Below are 21,278 nucleotides of genomic sequence, written 5' to 3'. Positions count from 1 at the left end.
TTGCAATGAAAAGCTTTGTAATTAACTGATAGTGTAAGGGTAAGACCATGCTGACCACGTTTCCCTTTTGGAGAAGCAAGTTTTATTGTTGTGTGATGTGCTATGTTGTGATGTATAATGTGATCTGTGATGTGCTTTTAATTTTAGTAATATGTATAGTTTGACTATAGGGATAGCTAAAGTTGATGTTTGTGACTATCCCAGAGTGGAAAGGGATGGGTTACAGGGAAGGTGACAATTTCCTGTCAGAGTCAGATAAGGCCTGAAGTGCATAGTGAGTGGACCTAAAGGTCCATTGTGATCAGTGCCGCATTCTGGGGTTACCTTAAGTGAAAGGAGTAGACCAAAAAAAGGGCTAGTGAGATCCAGAGCATAAGTGACTAAGACAGATTGACCTTCTGGAAAAGGGTTCTAGGAGAGCACACCTAGCCAAGAGACCCTGAGCTTATAATGCTAGAAGGTAACAGGAGTTCCAGGAGTTCCAGAACGTAACCTTTACTGGTCATACTGGCAAGCAGAAGGGAAAAGAGGACGCAGTGCTTAGATAACAATACAGCAATTAATCAGATCCAGCATGGGTTTGTAGCAAGTAATGCCAGACTAATCTAATTTCCTTCTATGATGGAATCACTGACTGGGTGAAAAAGAAATAGCAAAAAAAGGTGCACAACTGTCAAATAAATAAACTCATAGAATTGGAGTGCTATACCTAGTCCGTAAAATAATCATAATGAAGGGAAGAAGAAAAGACAAGACTAATGATGGTAAGCACATCCATAAGTAAAAATGAATGAATAACATTTATTTAACCCTGAACAATCAATTTAAAAAACATTTAAAATACAACACACAACCCATTGAACTTCACCCCCATATGTGCCAAATAAGACTGAAGGTACCTATAAAATCATAAATAATATACAGTGAAAAAAACTTTAAATAGGCTAAATGAAGAGTGCATAAATATATATGACCCATAACAGAACTGGAATTGAAAAGACATATAGACTGTATCATAGCCAATACATGTCCCAAAAGGGGTCTACGGAGAGTACAGTATATATATATCTATGTAATGATAGGCCTGAAGTCCTACCTAATCTCCAAACCTTCAGAGAAAAAGAAAGTCCCGTGACGAAGCTGCCTTTGTGAGCAGCGATACGCATGGGGTTCTTACTTCACAGCCCTCCTTTCTATCTGGACTCTTTATGCTGTTCCATCCATGGCCCCCATTTCTGAGCTGGGATTTGGTGACTATACCTTGCTATTTATAGCCACTTAAAGCTACCATGATGCTTTCCTCAGCAAAACCTCATTATAGGTATTGGGCTGCATACTGGGAGGTTTCTCTTTTCCTTTTTTCTCTGAAGGTTTTGGAGATTAGGTAGGACTCCAGGCCTATCATTACATACGTATATACCATATATACTCGAGTATGAGCCGAGATTTTCAACCCATTTTTTTGGGCTGAAAGTCCCCCTCTCGGCTTATACTCGAGTCATATCCAGGGGTCGGCAGGAGAAGGGGAGTGGGGGCTGTCTAATTATACTCACCTTCTCCTGGCGCTGTCCCTGCACATCCCTGGCTTCCTGATGCCCCAACTTCTTCCTGTACGGAGCGGTCATATGGTACAGCTCATTACAGTAATGAATATGCGGCTCCTCCTCCCATAGGGGTGGAGCCGCATATTCATTACTGTAATGAGCGGTAACGGTGACTGCTCAGTACAGCAAGAAGCTGCGGCATCGGGAAACCAGGGACGTGCAGGGACCGCGCCAGGAGATAGTGAGTATAACGGGGAGGGGAGCGCTGCGTGGTATTCACCTGCTCCCCGTCTTCCGTCTTCAGCGTCTTCTACAGTGACGCTCAGGTCAGAGGGCGCGGTGACGTGGTTAGTGCGCGCCCTCTGCCTGAACTCAGTGCAGAAGACGCTGAAGATGGAGCAGTGCTGGAACGAAGTCAGGTGAATATTGAAAGTGCCGGGGGCCTGAGCGACGGAGAGGTGAGTATGTGATTTTTTTTTTTATCGCAGCAACAGCAAATGGGGCAAGTGTCTGTATGGAGCATCTTATGGGGCCGTAACGTTTGTGCAGCACTATATGGGGCAAGGGTCTGTATGGGGCCATAATCAACGTTTGTGCAGCACTATATGGGGCAAATGTCTGTATTTGATTCATGATAGCACTTCTCTATTTAGGGATAAGGGGAATTTGGTAAGGTGTATTCACACCCTGGTATATTTACAATATGAACTACTTAATTAACCCCTAATGGTGCTCAAGCCTTATATTACCGTATATTCTATTATACCACCACATGTGGCTGATGAATGACGCATATGGGTAATGAAATGCCATAGCAAGATATATATGTAGCAGTGTGATCTCTTCGTCCCTCTGTACACTCTGTTCTTGTGATATTCTTCTTGTCTTGTGAATTTTACATATTTAATATAAATAAAGATTGGTAATTTTATTTATGGTTCTTTTCTTGCGGCAAAGTTGATCTAAGTCCGCTTTTTGTATATCATATGTTTTTAATTAGTGCAAAGTATAGCTGAATCCCATACTTCCCCAGTCAATTTAAAGTCTAAGCATACAGTTGAAACCAGAAGCTTACATATACTATATAAAAAGACACATATGCATGTTTTTCTCAATATCTGACATAAAATCAGAATAAACATTTCCCGTTTTAGGTCAATGAGGATTACCTATACCAGAATAATATGAGAAAGAGAATTTTTAATGCATTTTTTATTATTTACACGTACTTGTAACAGATCCCTGCTGGCATCACTGCATAGCTTCCCATCTCCTGTCTTACTCACCACTCCAAGCCATGCTGTGAGTTCCGTCCTCTGCCGGCTCCATGCTCTGGGCCTCATGTCCTTGCTTGTTGCATACTTCCTGGCTGTAAGCATAGGGCGGCAGCCCTGGCACTTCCTGTATCTTATAGTGACTGTGTGCACCTTCCTAAGGTGTCCCCAATCAATTGCCAAGAGGCCTCAGGTACTTAAGGCTTCCTCACCCCTAGGGGGATGCCTGAGCAATGTACTTTCTCAGTTAGTATCTTGCTGCTGAGCTGCCAGGTCCTGTCTTGCTGTGTCTCTTCGTACCCTGGCCTGTACCTGTGTCCTGTGTCTCTTGTTTCTGCCTTCCCAGAATCCTTGTTCCTGAACCTTATCCTGTACCTGACCCTGTCTGAACCAAGTCCTATACCTGTGTCCGTTTGTATCCCTGTCTGTAGCCTTTCCTATCCCGCTGTGTGTTCCCTTGTGTTCACTCCTTGTGCTCTTCGCTCCACATCCTGCAGCTCTGCTCTTTGCTCTGCATCCTGCGGCTCTGCTCTTAGCTTCGCAACCTGCGGCTCTGCTCTTTGTTCCGCAACCTGCGGCTCTGCTCTTTGTTCTGCATCCTGCGGTTTAGCTCATTGCTCTGCATCCTGCGGTTCAGCTCTGTGCTCTGCAACCTGCGGCTCTGCTCTTTGCTCCGCAACCTGCGGCTCTGCTCTTTGCTCCACAACCTGCGGCTCTGCTCTTTGCTCCGCATTCTGTGGCTCTGCTCTGCTCACTGCTTCCTGCGACTAGGCTCTGCTCGCCGCTACCTGAGGCTCTGTTTGCCACTACCTGTGGCTCTACTCGGCTCGCCGATACCTGCGGCTCTGCTAACCGCATCCTGCGGCTCTGCTCTGCTCACCGCAACCTGCGGTTCTGCTCTGCTTTCCACATTCTGTGGCTCTGCTCTACTCCCATCTCGCCTCCTGCGGCTCTGCCCTGCTCTCCATATCCTGCTTTGCTCCTGCTCCGCATCCTGTGTGTCCTTGTCCCTCCAGTCTGAACTGGGTCTTACTTGTTCCTTTATGCCTCTAATCTGAACTGGTCCCTACCTGTTCCTTCATCCCACACATACCTGCCTATGTTGCTGTCCTACCCGTACCAGTTCCAGTCCCGCTAGCCATGCCCGCCGGCGGGCCAAGATTGCCAGTTGTGCCCGCCTGCCAGAGTTCCAGCCATGCCCGCCAAAGTACCAGTCGTGCTCATCTGTACTTGGTCGCACCTGTTAATAGTGTTCAGTCCCTCAGTGGGATCAACTGCCACAGCCAGACACCGCCGTCTCAAGGAATCAGCCAAGATATCAGGAAGAGAATTGTGGACTTGTCCAAGTCTGGCTCAACCTTGGGTACAATTTCAAGATACCTAAAGGTGTATCGTTTATCTGTACAAACAATTATACGCAAGTATAAACAAGACGGGAATGTTCAGCCATCATACCGCTCAGGAAGGAGATGGATTCTGTGTCCGAGAGATAAACATGCTTTGGTCCAACATGTGCATATCAACCCAAGGACAAAAGCAAAAGACCTTGTGAATTTGATGGCAGGAGCTGGTATGGTTGTGTCAATATCCACAGTGAAACAAATGCTATATCAATGTAGGCTGAAAGACCACTCTGCCTGGATGAAGCCATTACTCCAAAACGAAACATAAAAAATCCAGATTAATGTTTGAAAATGCACACAGGAACAAAGACCTTAATTTTTGGAGACATGCCCTGTGGTCTCACAAAACTAAAATTGAACTTTTGAGGCATAAAGACCATTGTTACGTTTGAAGGAAAGACTGAGAAGCTTGGAAGCCTAAGAACACCATCCCAACTATAAAATACGGGCGTGGCAGCATCATGTTGTGGAGTTGTTTTGCTGCAGGAGGGACTGGAGCACTTCACAAAACAGATGGCATCATGAGAAAAGAAGATTATGTGGCAATACTGAAGCAAAATCTCAAGACATCAGCCAGGAAGTTAAAGCTTGCTCGGAAATGGGTCTTCCAAATGGACAATGACCCGAAGCATACTGCCAAAATGGTAACAAAGGAGCTTAAGGATAGCAAAGTCAATGTTTTGGAGCGGCCGTCACAAAGCCCTGATCTCAATCCTATTGAAAATTTGTGGGAAAAGCTGAAAAGGCAGGTGCGAGCAAGGTGACCTAAAGACTTAGATCAGTTACATCAGTGTTGTCATGAAGAATGGGCCCAAATTCTGACCAATTATTGTGAGAAGCTTGTGGAAGGTTTATTCTGATTTCATGTCAAATATTGAGAAAAACATGCATATGTGTCTTTTTATATAGTGTATGTAAACTTCTGGTTTCAACTGTAGACAGAGATGAGTTTTTAGTGAAGACTGCCTTTTCATCTGCAGATGGGCTCACACATATTTTCATCAAATATGTGCCAAGAACCCCACATTTTTACATGTGTAGCAATTGTGGAACTCATCTACGCAATGTGTGCATAGTGATTGTACATATATGTTTGTATTGCAGCCACAGTGTACTTGCACCTGCTTAACCCCTTACCTCCCCAGCCAATTTTCATTTTTACGTTTGCATTTTTTCCTCCCCTTCTTCCAAGACCCATAGCTCTGCTATTTTTTCACTGACATAGAGGTTTTATTATGCAGGACAAGTTGTAGCTCTAATGGCAATATCCATTTTTCCATACAATATTCTGAAAACCAGGAAAAAAAATCCAAGTGGAATGAAATGGTGAAAAATATAATTTTACCATAGCTGGAGTTTTAGTTTTATGGTATTTCATTTTTTTTTTTTTTTGCTTAATTGGTGAAAATAAAATACAGAAGTTTTGAAACAAAAATATCCATTTCTGTCGCAATGTTCAAAGACCTTTAACAATTATTTTTCCATCGACTGAGCTATGCTAGGGCTTATTTTTTACATGGCTGACAGTTTCATGGCTGACAGTTTCATTGATTAAAATTTGTGGCACATATGACTTTTGAATATTTTTTTATGTTTTTTAGGGAATTGTGGTGACCGAAAAAACACAATTCTGGCATTTTGATTTTTTTTTCTCTTTACAGCATTTTCCATATGGGTTTATTAATTTTGATAGACTGGGCATTTACAGTTGAAGCAATACAAAATATTTATTTTTTATTTTTAACCTTGGAATGGAGGTGATTCAATTTCAAAGATACAGCTCTGGCAAAAATTAAAAGACCACCACATCAAAACCCTGTCATGGGCAGCCCAATCTCCAGACCTGAACCCCATTGAAAACCTCTGGAATGTAATATGTAATCCAGAGGATAATTAGTCACAAGCCATCAAACAAAGAAGAACTGCTTACATTTTGGGGCCAGAAGCAATGTGAAATACTGGTGGAAAGCATGCCAAGACGCAGGAAAGCTGTGATTATTAATCATGGTTATTCCACAAAATATTGATTTCTGAGCTCTTCCTGAAGTAAAACATTAGTATTGTTGTTTCTAAATTATTATGAACTTGTTTTCTTTGCATTATTTTAGGTCTGAAAGCATTGTTTGTTTGTTTTTTTATTTTTTTGACCATTTCTCCTTTTTAGAAAATAAATACAAAATTTATTGCTTGGAAATTCGGAGACATGATGTCAGAAGTTAATATACTAAAATATACTAAAATATACATTTACATTTTACTCAAAAATATACCTATAAAGAGAAAAATCAGACAAACTGAACATTTTGCAGTGGTCTCTTAATTTTTGCCAGTGCTGTATATGTATATATTTTATTTTCGTAAAAGCTTCTTTTTTTTTTATTGAACCTTCGATCATCTGATTGTTTAAACTATATACTGGAAAAACATAATGATGCAGTATATAGTGAAAAACAAGACCTCTTGTGAAGCTTAAAGTGTGGCCCCTGATTACTTTGGTAATCCATTGTTGTATTGGCACACGCTTCATTTAAATGCCGCTGTCAGAGATTGACAGAGGCATCTAAACGATGGGAGCTCAGCTCCAACTACTGCTATTAATTACAGATGTCAGCTATGGAACATAACTGGCATTTATCGCGTGTGGAGGGAGCTCAACTCCTGTTGTATGTGTGCATCATTTTGTGCTGAGGGGTTATCTATTAAATAGCATAGGGAAGCACAGTGGCTCGGTGGTTTGCCTTGCAGCCTTGCAGCGCTGGGGTCATGGGTTCAAATCCCACCAAGGACAACATCTGTAAGGAGTTTGTATGTCCTCTCTGTGTTTGCGTGGGTTTCCTCTGGGTGCTCCAGTTTCCTCCCACATTCCAAAGACATACTGATAGAGAAAATAGATTGTGAGCCTTAATAGGGACAGTGCCGATAATGTCTTTAAAGCGCTGCGGAATTAATGGTGCTATATCAGTGAGTAAAAGAAATAAATAGGTAATGCTGTTCAATTTGTATGTATGTGTTCCACCATGTACATTCAGGCTACATGTGGCTACCTTCAAGCCTTGTACTCTATCCATCCATCTTTCCAAGACTGTTTTTTCTAATTAGAGCTGAGTGTAGCAGGATCCCATGCTTCCCCTGTTCCTCAGAGACTAGTCTTTTAGCATTAGGGTCACCTTATTGTTGGCATTTGGGCTCAAATTATTTGATTACGTTAGGAAAGAACCTCACATCTTATTGTGTGTACTGTAGCAATACATTTATGGAGGCCTATAAGATAATGTGTGGACATAGACCTGCAAAATGGCATCTCTGACATGGTATGGGGGCATCTCTGGCACCATATAAACTAACCTCTGGTACTGTTTGGGGTCATGGAGGATTGGGTTTGTAATGTGCCCATAAACCTGTTGTCTCAGGTGGTACTGTGTTGGCCCCCCATACTCAACCCAATGATATTGATGGGTTCAGCCGACTAATCTGTATAGAGGCACTGGCCGACTTAGAGTTCGGAGAGATGTCAATCGTCTGATTTCGGACTATTGACCGCATTATTTTTCCAGAGATAACATGTCATCTGGCGGCTTACTCAGAGAACATAATAACAATAATTTTCAACAATTTTATTTCTATAGCGCCAACATATTCCGCAGCACTTTACATTTTAGAGGGGACTTGTACAGACAATAAAAGACATTACAGAACAAGAATAATCACACAGCTCGCAAGCATACAATCTATGAGGAAATAGGGGAAAAACAAAACATGGTTGGAAACAATTATTTGCATTAAAAAGAAAAAGTAACAACAGAAATGCTAAATGTTGGTGAGGGTGTCCGTAATATTCAGTGGGTATATAATATATATTTATATAGAGTAAAAATAGAAATAATAGTGACCCTGCCACCAAAAAGCGGACTAAAGTGAGACTACGTGGACAATCAGAAAATAACATAAGGCTAAAAGAGGAAAAACAAACCAATCATATAGTCCAAAAGTAGAAAGTTTATTTATTAAATACAGGTAAAAATTACTAGATAATAAGCAATGGTGGATAAAATAGACAAATACTAAAAGGGAGGCACATGCAGGGATATGCAAAAGGACCACTACTATGTAAATTTATAAAGAAATAAATAAAGAGAATGAACATACAATTACTCAGAAATAAATATGTATGCACAGACCCCCTGACGAAGGCAGCGTGCTGAAACGTGCGTTGGGGTAGATGCCGTCCAGGAGCTAACGTGCCACACTACTCTGTAAGTGATTACCTATCTTTGGTCTTATTACTGTACACAATCCTTTAATGGCATGTTATTTTACACCTCCATCCAGTCCTGCTATTATGTTGCTCTTGTCACTTTATGACATACACAGCTTTTTTACTTTGGCAATAGTATTTACTCCACTGTTTTTAATATAAAGTTTTTGTATCACTTGGTATTTTAATTTTATTTTTTTCTTTACAATATACAATTTACTTTTCTTCATTGTAATACTATTTTTTGCTATACTGCACTTAGCACTTTTTCTCTTTGTCACCTGTGCATACATATTTATTTCCGAGTAATTGTATGTTCATTATCTTTATTTATTTCTTTATAAATTTACATAGTAGTGGTCCTTTTGCATATTCCTGCATGTGCGTCCCTTTTAGTATTTATCTATTTTATCCACCATTGCTTATTGTCCAGTTATTTTTACCTGTATTTAATAAATAAACTTTAAACTTTTGGACTATTTAATCGGTTTCTTTTTCCTCTTTCAGCCAATTGCTTGCATTATACGGTCCGGCAGTCAATGTAATAAATAGGGTGTTCGCATAATGCTGCCTGAACTGGTTACCAACCTGTATGTGTAAAAGTACAGACAGAGAGGCCTATGAAATGCATAAAGGGTGTGAGAACAGATGATACGAGGGTTCTGGTTGAAGAAAATGTTATATGAGCAAAACAGGGAGAATTAGATAAATAAGTTGAGGCGGTAGGCCAGTCTAAAGAAATGCGTTTTTAGGGCACGCTTAAACTGTGGGAAAATTTTATATGAGCAAAACAGGGAAAGTTAGATATATAAGTTAAGGAGGTAGGTCAGTCTAAAGAAATATGTTTTTAGGGCACGCTTAAATTGTGGGTATTGAGGACTAATCGAATTATCCTGGGTAGTGCATTCAAAAAACTTGGCACAGCATGTGGGAAGTTTTGGAGACGGGAGTGGGTGGATCAGATTATTGAGGATGTTAATCTTAGGTTATTAGCAGTACGGAGGGCACGGGAAGGGTAGTAGACTGAGGCGAGGGAGGACATGTAAGGTGATGCTGAACCATGGAGTGTTTTGTGAGTGAGGGTGATAAGTCTATATTTAACTCTGGAGTGGATGGGTAACCAGTGTAATGACTGGCACAAGGTAGAGGCATCCGTGTAACGGTTGGTGAGGAATATGGTCCTGGCTGCTGCATTCAGGACAGATTGGAGCGGGGAGAGTTTAGTAAGAGGGAGACCAATTAATGGAGAGTTACAATAGTCCAGACGAGAATGAATAAGCAACAGTAAGAGTTTTTGTAGAGTCGAAAATACGAAACGGTAGAATTCTACAAATGTTTTTTGAGGTGTAGATGACTAGAGAGAGCGAGTGATTGGATGTAGGGAGTGAATGAAATATCTGAATCAAGTATAACCCCAAGAAAGTGGGCATGTTGCTGGGTAGTAATGGTAGAACCACACATGGAAATGACAATGTTGGGTATAGGTAGGTTAGTTGAGGGAGGAAGCACAAGGAGTTCAGTTTTTGACTGGTTCAGTTTCACATAGAGGGAGGACATGATGTTACAGACAGCAGTTTAGACAATCACTGGTGTTTTGCATTAATGCAGGTGTGATATCAGGGGTAGAGGTGTATAATTGGGTGTCATCAGCATAAAGATGGTACTGAAAACCAAATCTACTGATTGTTTGCCCAATAGTTGCAGTATACAAGGAGAAAATGAGGGAGCCTAGGACTGATCCTTGAGGATCCCTGACAGTAAGGGCAAAAGGAGAGGAGTAGACAGCAAACGATACAGTGAAGGAGCAGCCAGAGAGGTAGGAGGAGAACCAAGAGGGAATTTAGAGATGAAGGCAAGATTAGAGACAGGTCTATAGTTAGCAGCACAGTTTTGGTCGACGGATGGTTTTTAAGTAATGGATGTATGCTGGTGTGTTTAATTGAAGGCAAGATACTGGAAGAAAGAGAGGTTGAATATTTTTGTAAGGTGAGTGGTGACAGCTGGGTAAATGGACAGGAGGACATGTGAGGGAATAGGGTCACTGATACAAGTAGTAGGGCAAGAAGATGCAAGGAGGCTGTTAATTTCTTCTTCAGTGACTGGTTTAAAGACAGAGAGTAAGCTAGATTCAGTTGGGCAGGGAAGACATTGCATAGTATGAGGGGATTGTAAGAAAATTTTCTGTCGGATATGGTCAATTTTTTCTTTGAAACAATTGGGCAGATCGTCAGCGCTGAGATTGGTGGTCGGGGCCTGCACTCTTGGATGAGAAGGGAATGAAAAGTGTCAAAGAGACGTTTAGGATTCTTGGATAGTGAGGAGATGAGGGTTTGAAATAGGTTTGTTTGGAGAGGTGAAGGGCAGAGTTGTATGAACATAGAACATAGGAGCACTCAACTGATTGAGCGCTTCTGTGTATGGGAGAGTTGGTTGAGATGGCTTGGTCAAAGCATTATTTGGCCTATAGCCCTCTAATGTGTATGGTTGGCACACATTAGATGTATGTCTGACACAAGACAAAGTAAATGTTCACTGTGTCGGCACCATTGTAGTCTATGGCCCCATCGGCGTATACTTCCAAATCTCATTTTGTGGGGGGTTCGGACGCCAGCCCCGACTGGACTAATGAATGGGTATTAAAAGCAGTGTGAAAGAACCCTTTTTGTGTGGAGCCATAAAATACCATTTTTTGCACACTTGAGTTTTCAACTCTATAGTTCTATGTTTAGATTGCTTACATGAGACGATCACCATAACCTTGGGGGATCAGAATTAATTTTATAGTCAGGGAGTTCGGTATTTGTGCTGTCTCTGTGTCCATGTTTGGCTGTGTATCTGGGAACCTTGTGTGTATGTACTCCTACGTGTTATCTCTGTGTACCTGCGGATATCAGTTGTGTATCACTGTGTTTACTCCTGTCTGGGGACTAATCCAATATAGAGTCCTTGTGTCTCTTATCTCCTTTATGGTAAAATTATCATAAGAACACCATTCATAATATTAAAGCATTTTGGTCAGATCTGTTACAGTTTACATACATGTTCTTATATTATGTAACCAGTTCATGTAGTAATAATTCCTTGTTGATTTCTATATTTTTGTGTTCCCTTGAAATGGGCACAGATTTGAGAATCCATTTACCATTGGAGGGGATTTTATATTGTTGCCATAGATGTCACCTTCACCCCCTGCATAATTCAGTTGTATGAGCTACTAAACTGATGGAGTAGACAAAAATAATATAACTACTATAATAATGGTAACGCATACACAATAATACAGTTATTAAAATTGCTATAATACTACCAATACATATAAAAAATACAAGAATATAACTACTACAAAATGCCCCTACGTATAAGAATACTGTTACTGTAATACTGCCTTTACGAAACAATACTAAAGCAGTTATATTCTTGAACATATACAATAATATACAGGTGCATCTCACAAGATTAGAATATCATCAAAAAGTTATTTTATTTCAGTTCTTCAATACAAAAAGTGAAACTAATATATTATATAGAGTCATTACAAACATAGTGATCTATTTCAAGTGTTTATTTCAGTTAATGTTGATGATTATGGCTTACAGCCAATGAAAACCCAAAAGTCATTATCTCAATAATTTACAATACTTTATAAGACCAGCTTGAAAAATTATTTTAAAATCCGAAATGTTGGCCTACTGAAATGTATGTTCAGTAAATGCATTCAATACTTGGTCAGGACTCCTTGTGCATCAATTTCTGCAACAATGCGGCGTGGTATGGTGGCGATGAGCCTGTGGCACTGCTGAGGTGTTATGGAAGCCCAGGTTACTTTGATAGCAGCCTTCAGCTCGTCTGCATTGTTGGGTCTGGTGTCTCATCTTACTCTTGACAATACCCCATAGATTCTCTATGGGGTTAAGGTCAGGCGAGTTTGCTGGCCAATCAAGCACAGTGATACTGTTCTTTTTAAACCAGGAATTGGCACTTTTGGCAGTGTGCACAGGTGCCAAGTCCTGCTGGAGAATGAAATTTCCATCTCCAAAAAGCTTGTCGGCAGAGGGAAGCATGAAGTGCTCTAAAATTTCCTGGTAGACGGCTGCGCTGACTTTGGTCTTCATAAAACACAGTGGACCTTCATCAGCAGATGACATGGTTCCCGAAACCATCATTGATTGTGGATACTTCACACTAGACTTTGGAAATCAAGGTCCCAGAGTCTGGAGGAAGAGTAGAGAGGCCACAATCCAAGTTTCTTGAGGACTAGTATGAAGTTTCCACAATCAGTGATGGTTTGGGGAGCCATATCATCTGCTGGTATAGGTACACTGTGTTTTATCAAGACCAAAGTCAGTGTGGCCGTCTACCAGGAAATTTTAGAGCACTTCATGCTTCCCTCTGCCGACAAGCTTTTGGAGTGGGAAATTTAATTCTCCAGCAGGACTTGGCACTTGTCCACACTGCCAAAAGTACCAATACCTGGTTTAAAAACAACAGTATCACTGTGCTTGATTGGCCAGCAAACTAAGCTGACCTTAACCCCATGGAGAGTCTGTGGGGTATTGTCAAGAGGAAGATGAGAAACACCAGACCCAACAATGCAGACGAGCTGAAGGCTGCTATCAAAGCAACCTGGGCTTCCATAACACCTCAGCAGTGCCACAGGCTGATCGCCTCCATGCCACACCACATTGATGCAGTAATTGATGCAAAAGGAGCCCCGACCAAGTACTGAGTACATTTACTGAACATACATTTCAGTAGGCAAACATTTCAGATTTTAAAATCATTTTTTCAAGCTGGTGTTATAAAGTTTTCTAATTTACTGAGATAATAACTTTTGTGTTTTCATTGGATGTAAGCCATAATCATCAACATTGTCAGAAATAAACACTTGAAATAGATCACTCTGTTTGTATTCACTCTATATAATATATGAATTTAACTTTTTGTATTGAAGAACTGAAATAAATGAACCTTTTGATGATATTCTTATTTTGTGAGATGCACCTGTAACTGCTATAATTTGATCTGATGTACAAGAATATGAATACTATATACTGCTCTCTTTGTGCAATATATGGTAACTACTGTAATGTTGCCCCTATGTACACTAACATAACTTCTATAATTCTGCCCTTATGTGCTGGAGTATAACTATTATAATATGGTCCCCTATGTACAAGAATGTGACTTCTATAATTATGCCTCTAATGGACAAGACTATAACCACTGTAATTCAGCCCCCTATGTACAAGACTATAACTACTACAATACTGCCCCTTATGTGCAAAAATATCACTACTGTATTACTGCCACCTATGTACAAGAATATAACTATTGTCATACTGCCCCTATGTACAATAATACAACTACTACAATGCTGGACACTAGGGTTGAGCGACCTTTACTTTTATAGGATCGGGTCGGGTTTCACGAAACCCGACTTTTGAAAAAGTCGGGTCGAGTGAAATCGGCCGATCCTATAAAAAAGTCGGGGTCGGGGTCGGACGAAACCCAAAACCCAATGCAGTGCATTGGGTTTCCATGGTTCCCAGGGTCTGAAGGAGCGGAAACTCTCCTTCAGGCCCTGCGATCCATATTTTAGTGTAAAATAAAGAATTAAAATAAAAAATATCGCAATACTTACCCTCTGACGCGCCCTGGTACTAACCGGGAACCTTCCTTCCTTAGAATCAGCCTTCCAGGACCTTGCGGTGATGTGACCGCTCGCGCGGCCAATCACAAGCCGCGACGTCACCCGCGACGTCACCGAAGGTCCTGGAAGGGCTGATTCTTAGGAAGGAAGGCTGCCGGAAAGAAGCAGGGCGCGTCCGAGGGTGAGTTTATACCTAATAGGAATATACTCACCCTCGGACGCGCCCTGCTTCTTTCCGGCAGCCTTCCTTCCTAAGAATCAGCCCTTCCTGGACCTTCGGTGACGTCGCGGGTGACGTCGCGGCTTGTGATTGGCCGCGCGAGCGGTCACATGGGCGGCCGCGCGGCCAATCACAAGCCGCGACGTCACCGCGACGTCACTGCAGGGTCCTGGAAGGCTGATTCTAAGGAAGGAAGGTTCCCGGTTAGTACCAGGGCGCGTCAGAGGGTAAGTATTGCGATATTTTTTATTTTAATTCTTTATTTTACACTTAAATCTGAATTCCGATACCAATTCCCGATATCTTAAACATATCGGGAATCGGTATCGGAATTCCGATTCTAGATTCAAAAGATCGCCGACTTCATGGCCGACCCCACACTGGGGTCGGGTTGGGTTTCATGAAACCCGACCTTGCCAAAAGTCGGCGACTTTTGAAAAATTTCGACCCGTTTCGCTCAACCCTACTGGACACTATGTACAAGACTATAACTGCTACTGTCAGTATAAACAAGAATATATCTACTAAAACACTGCCCCCTATGTACAAGAATATAATTACTATTATACTGCCCTCTACATACAAGAATATAACTACTATAATACTGCCCCCTATATACAAGAATATAACTATAATACTGCCCCATGTACAAGAATATGACTACTACAATACTGTCCCCTATGTACAAGAATATAACTACTATAATACTGTCACCTATTTACAAGAATATGATAACTATAATACTGCCCCTATATACAAGTATATAACTACTATAATACTGCCCCTATATACAAGAATATAACTACTATAATACTGCCCCCTATATACAAGAATATAACTACTATAATACTGCCCCATATATACAAGAATATAACTACTATAATACTGTCTCTATGTACAAGAATATGATAACTGTAATACTGCTCCTATATGCAAGAACATATGTACTATAATACATACTGCCCCTATGTGCAAGAATATAACTACTATAATACTGCCCCCTATATACAAAAATATAACTACTATAATACTGCCCCTATATATAAGAATATAACTACTATAGTATTACTGTTACTACTATAAATATTGTTTTGGATATAAACCTGATAAAATGGAGAAACACAATAAACTTTATTGAGCTCACACGACGTCTTGTACACATGTACTAGTCACTGAGCGTGTCAATTAAATCCTTAGCAAGTCCCATATCTCAGGAGGGGGCGGGTGGTGTGTGGGCATCCAGAGGTGGGTTGCTTAAAAATTAACTCCACAACTCCACCCTAAGAAAGCTATAGGCTTTTTTTTTTGCTTATGTTCTCATCTATCAGAGTTACCTGTAGTGCTGAGGTGACAGGCTGGAGTCAATGTAGCCGAGGTTGAGAGGCCAATAACCTCACTGGGGGCATTTGCTGGAAGCCAGCCGTTGTTTGCTGATGATAATGAGACTTTCTAAAGCCCTGATAGATATGGATATGGCTGACTACACTGAGGCTTTGGACCCGGCTTACACAACATTGGAATTTGAGAACATGCAAGTGCTGGCCATTGGGAACGGTAAGAGACTCTGTAGTTGTACATCTGTAGGTAATGATGGGTGTTGTAGTGCCTTATTACTATGGAGGCAAACCCGAACACCTCGCTGCCACCGATCGATAGAAAATGGCGCATACTAACTTTGGGTGTTAATAGACAACCTTTACTATTCCATGAGATAAATAGAGCCAATGATAGTTTCTTGTGGTCGATTTATTTTAAGACAAGCTACGGTACTTATTTTCTGATTTCTTGCCATTCAAAATTGTTGGAATTTTTATTTTAATATTTTCAGGGGTTTTTTTTGTAATATTGTGGCCTAAATAATGTTATGAAAGCTTTTTATCATTTGCCATGGACATTAATTCATTTTTGAGTGGTGGAGAGTGGGAGCCGTGAAGTGGATAGTTCTTTCTGTAGGTAAATAAGTGGCATGAAATCATCGGTCTGACTGTTATCAGTTCCTACGTTAATATATATCCTCAGCTACATCCTCAGATTAGCCAGACCTACATAGACTGGAGTCAGAAATTCGTTTGCCTTAAAGTTTGACAGGCAGAAAGATATGTTGGGGCCAAATTTGTGAATCCTGTAGGGATGAAGTAAACTTTTAGGTGGCCTTATAATAATAATTTTTATTTGTATAGCGCCAACATATTCTGCAGCACTTTACATGTCAGCCTTCTTAAATATACCACTAAATTCATGTACATGGACTTCATCAAAATGATTTTCAATTTCATGATGTGATGGCAAAGCACCAGGACATGAACGGTGGGGAACCAACCTCTGGGATTCCTAATGTCCTGTTATGAAGGAATTGATTTGCTGATTTAGCACTGCATGTTCTTCTATTTTGTTCCTGACCAGCATCCTCCCCGACCATCCTCATCCTCATGAGAATTGGGCCACGTCGCAGTTCCTTGTAGAGCTGGTGGCTGAGGGATACTGTACAAGGGACAGCACTGTCTCCACTTGGAGGTCTCCGAGGCGAGACCGCTACCATCATCAAGTGATGTCACATCCTAGAAATATGACACTCATTTTATGAAACGGAAAAACCTTTTTAATGGAATTATCCAATGTTCTGGATCACTGTAAACCTTTCTGCCATCCACAGTCATAGTAAGTTATATAAAATGGAACCTCCTGGAGCAAGGCCTAAAAGTAAATCTGCTTCTATTGTCTCATCGGAGTTACATATTTCTAGTCTGGTGACCCTGCAGGTTTCTGGACGTAAATGCCAAATTTCAGGAATGTTGTTGAGTGTGTACATAATTGCAATATCGGTAAAAATAATAAAAGAATTAAAATAAAAAACCATGTATAATTTTATCTATTTCTGGGCATGTGAAAACCAACATCACTGTAATTACAACTTCAACAGGAGTGGTCACTAACTTTATGAAAAATCTTGTCCGAATCCTAAATCCAGTGGTGGAACTTGAAACTCGTAGGCACAATGCAAGATATTCAGCAGGGTCCCAATTATTACAGCTCTTTAATAGTATCGGTCTGCTCATATAGGTTGAAGGGACCTTTTTGGTCCAGGGCCTAGGTGTGACTAAAGCTCCTGCACCCACCATACCTATGCCCCTGCCTAGATATGGGCTGTAATAAATCTTTGATTTTTTTTTGCTACAAAGCTGCCATTCAGACAGACCTCCAAGGTTAGGGTTAGATGGATCCCAGTATATTATTCAGTGATGACAGTCCAGGAAAAATAAAATGCTTTCCCTTTATATCTAGGTCTTAAACATATAGAAGTCGTGATCAGAGCTCATTCAGATGTCACCGATTCTCGTATGCAGAAAACGGGACATGTTTGGTCAGTTTTTGCCATCAGTGTTTCATCAGTTTTTCCTGTAAGCAAAAATACCCAAAAAACTTATGAAGATTTCTCATGCTTCTTTTATCAAACAGTCCGTGATGTCATCCGAGCACTGTCGGTTTGTTTTTCACTAACCCATAGACTTGTTTTGGGGAGTTTGATTTGCAACTCAGATCAAAATTGGACATTTCTCCGCGTTTTTGTGCGGAGCCAAAATACACAAGCATGTGCACAGCCACAGAGACCTTAATAGGGCTAAGTTCTATCCAAGAAAAATGCGGACAGAAATATTCCAAGGAAAAATTGTTGTTTGAATGAGGCCTTAAAAATTGCCTCTTCATTGAGACTGACATGATGGAGAGGATATGACTTCACGTGGAGTAGTTGTCTTCTCTCCTGCTTCGTGGTTTCATGCAAATGAATGGGGTTGGATTGGTTGGAAGAAAAAGCAGAAAAAAAGCAAGAAAATCTGTGGTTCTCTGTATTGTCCAGCCTGGGTACAAGTTTCTGAGGTTATGTAACAGGTTGTGGCAGCCATGCTGAAGGACTTGTGTATGTGTCAACAACATTTTTAGGGTATGGCCCCACACAACCTGAAAGGTGACACTTCAGACTCACCAGTGCAAGATATAAAAGCCAAGCAATTCTGTTACAAGAAAACCTTGTTGCAGTTTGTACTGCTGGTTCCTTGTTCCCATGTGAAAAAAGTCTATCATGGATTTGCAAAATAACGTAGAGAAGACTTCCAACGATGACCATCGGATATTCCGTGTGTGGCCAGCACTTTGGTCAGATTACCTGTGGCTTTAAATCTGACTGAAAAAAAGTCTGGACATACCCTCAGTCCTAATACTGGCATTCCCTTCACCACACAACCATGACCTACAGTTCAGTCATACTGATGACTGTCGGTGGAATAAAAGGTATGAACCTAGGATAGGTTCACGGGATGTCTTTTTCAAGCAAATTCCTTCCAAAAAAAGTGTTAAAAACCCAAAGAATGGACATAATGTACATCTGTAAAATGACATGTTCCATCTTTTGTCACTTCTATTAACTGCTTCAGACTTCAAATGCTGGGAAGTGGTTATAAAAAGAAGCATGTTCATTAGTCTGATATTATTCGGTCAGTGCTGGCAGTATCAGCACATGCTCCCTTGACAAGTGTGTTGGTAATGCCCAGCTGTAAAATGGCATGAGGAATAACATAAGAACAGCACTAAACAAATGCCCAATTAATTAAGACAGTATGGCAGTCTTAATGAAGGATGCGCTGGACTAAGATGAGCCCAATTTATAAAAAGGCGTTCACTTCTTTAATGGAGTTGGCGTATTTTTCAATTGCCGGGCACCAGAAATGTACACCAGTCATAACATATTCCACTTTTGTAGGGTAAATTATGATGAATTTGTCAGGGGGCGCTCTGGCAACTCCCTGTCCCTTACGAGCTCTACCCACTTTTTAAAAAGTCAGTGGGGCTGGACAGGACCGCCATTAAAATGCCCAAAATAACAACGTTTTTGCACAACAGTGTGCAAAAAGTTTGTAACATTTCGAGCAGTTTTACGCCAGAATTCTGGCACAAACTGCTTGACGAAATGGGGCCAAAGTTGTAAGTAAGATGTTCCGACATTGTTGCTTTGTGTGGAATACAAGTATTTAGTAAAATAGACTTGTAAAGAGAGCAAACAGGTCCTGATTGAAAATGTTTGTCCAGTGTGGCCAGTTCTTTTTAGTTAGATAAATACCTGGACAATAAACAGATTGCAGTGTCCTTCTGCTGGGGCTCCTACTGATTAGCTGCAATGTGTGGGTAAATCTGTTAGTAGGTGTCTAATTTTTTTTCAGTGCCCCCGCAGGTGAGGAAGAGCATTACACATTTCTTACTAAAATTAACACAGAATGGGTAAAATCCACCAGAGTGAAAACGGTTGTAGGTGCTAATAGATGAGGGTCATGATGGGGGTCAATCTCTATAAGAATTCTCTAATAGGGTAAGTAAAATTGTTTTTGTAAACTAGTGTGATCTACTCTAATCTCATGAACTGGGTTGCATTGACCCTTTATCTGGAAGAAAGGCCACACTCTATATTAGGAAATAGGAGTCTAAGAACACCTAAAAAGTGAGCACAAACACGTTTCCACCATAAATGGAGACGTGGGCATACCTGTTTTGGAAACTGAGGGGCACCATAACAGTGATATCTCCATTAGTTAGACTTGGGCATTTCCCATCTGTGCTCCATAAATATCTTAAGAGGGAAAATCCTTTGAATGGCTTGATCATGGATGGACAGCTTGCCACATGGGGATATGGCTGGATTGCATGGTCCACTTTTTAGTAGCATTTAGCTACATTTCCAACAAAAACCTATGTTGGCCAGGTCTGAGGACCTCTACTGATGCAGGAGGTCGCACCAAAGTCTGCCACATCTAGATGCCTCTGTTGGTCACTGAGAAGTCATCCTCAACCACCGCAGAATTCCTATAGTCACAGCCATGGTGCGCTGGGTGTTTAGTGCTCTCACCCAATGGTGGACATGTGATGTCTTTTGGTCATTAAAAAGCCTTATGCTGTTACGGTAATTTACTGCTTGAAGGCCGTCATAGACTTATCTAGCTGTCATCACTGTGGTAAGCCTATCACAGCACTCACAGCTTCCCGACTCTCCTCTAACTTGACATTTGAGAGAGGAGAGATGGAACCCTGCTGGAAGAGTTGTCTCACATGTAGAAAAGTGTCCGCTAATTTAAAAAAAACATACTTTATAATATATTATTTTTTTAAGACTCTTCTTTTAGGGCTAGGCTTAGAGAAGTAAAGTAATTACATAAAAAAAACACAAACAAGTGATGAAAAATTACAATTATGTGCAACTTTTATTTTTTTTAATATTTTGTGTCTGATTTCAAAAAGAAATACAAAAAAATAGGGGGCAGATTGGCAAACGATATTCACATGTATGTACATTGGGTTGTTATGCAAATAATGGGGTTTTGAAAGGTTTCATTTTTATAAATCCTATGGTCTGTGGAGCAAGGCCAGGGAATATCCACTTTTCAAAAATAGAGTATGCTATTAATATACTATGCTAAAAAAAATATACACCAGCTTATTTGGTATTTTTGTAATAGCAGAACAAATACAGAAATAAATCTAGAGACATATCAAAGCATTAACATTATGTATTTGATAATTATAATTTAATAAAAGAATAATTATTATATACTGTATAAAATTAAAGAAAACTGTATTTTTTTTTCAGGATTTTTGAACTTCAGTAGTGCGTATGACTAGTGGCTTTCCTACTGGCCACCTGATTCTTGTGGTCTCTTGCTACAAGACCCACTGAGGCAAACTAATTAGGGGTTAAAAGGGCAGGTACCCTGATTCCAGTGATGTGTCACTTACTGGACTGCTTGCAAAATTTTTGATAAAACTACTGATTTGTCTGCAGCATATCTACAAGATTTCTGAATGCTGTATAACTCTGCACACACCACTGATTGGCAGCTGTCTGTGGACACTGTGCATAGGCAGAAAGCTGCCAATCAGTTATGGCAATG

At 40.6% G+C, this 21,278-nt stretch overlaps 1 protein-coding gene across 2 annotated transcripts in view; it reads left to right on the top strand.

The window, feature by feature from the left end:
* The window catches only part of HNF4A (hepatocyte nuclear factor 4 alpha), a 201,907-nt gene that overhangs the window by 154,309 nt on the left and 26,320 nt on the right, over positions 1-21,278 (top strand). Inside the window, exon 1 of one of the 2 annotated variants that reach the window (XM_069751254.1) lies at positions 15,658-15,900. The exons of the other annotated variant lie outside the window; for it this stretch is intronic. Coding sequence (XP_069607355.1) covers positions 15,780-15,900 — 121 coding nt within the window. The 5' untranslated portion in view covers positions 15,658-15,779. Of the gene's footprint in view, positions 1-15,657; positions 15,901-21,278 lie in introns of those variants that run through there. 2 annotated transcript variants of the gene reach the window in all.

The sequence above is a fragment of the Ranitomeya imitator genome, chromosome 2, assembly GCF_032444005.1.
Source record: "Ranitomeya imitator isolate aRanImi1 chromosome 2, aRanImi1.pri, whole genome shotgun sequence".
NCBI classification, from domain to species: domain Eukaryota; kingdom Metazoa; phylum Chordata; class Amphibia; order Anura; family Dendrobatidae; genus Ranitomeya; species Ranitomeya imitator.
The sequence above is the reverse complement of the archived record's forward strand: the minus strand, read 5'-3'. Positions and strand labels throughout refer to the sequence as shown.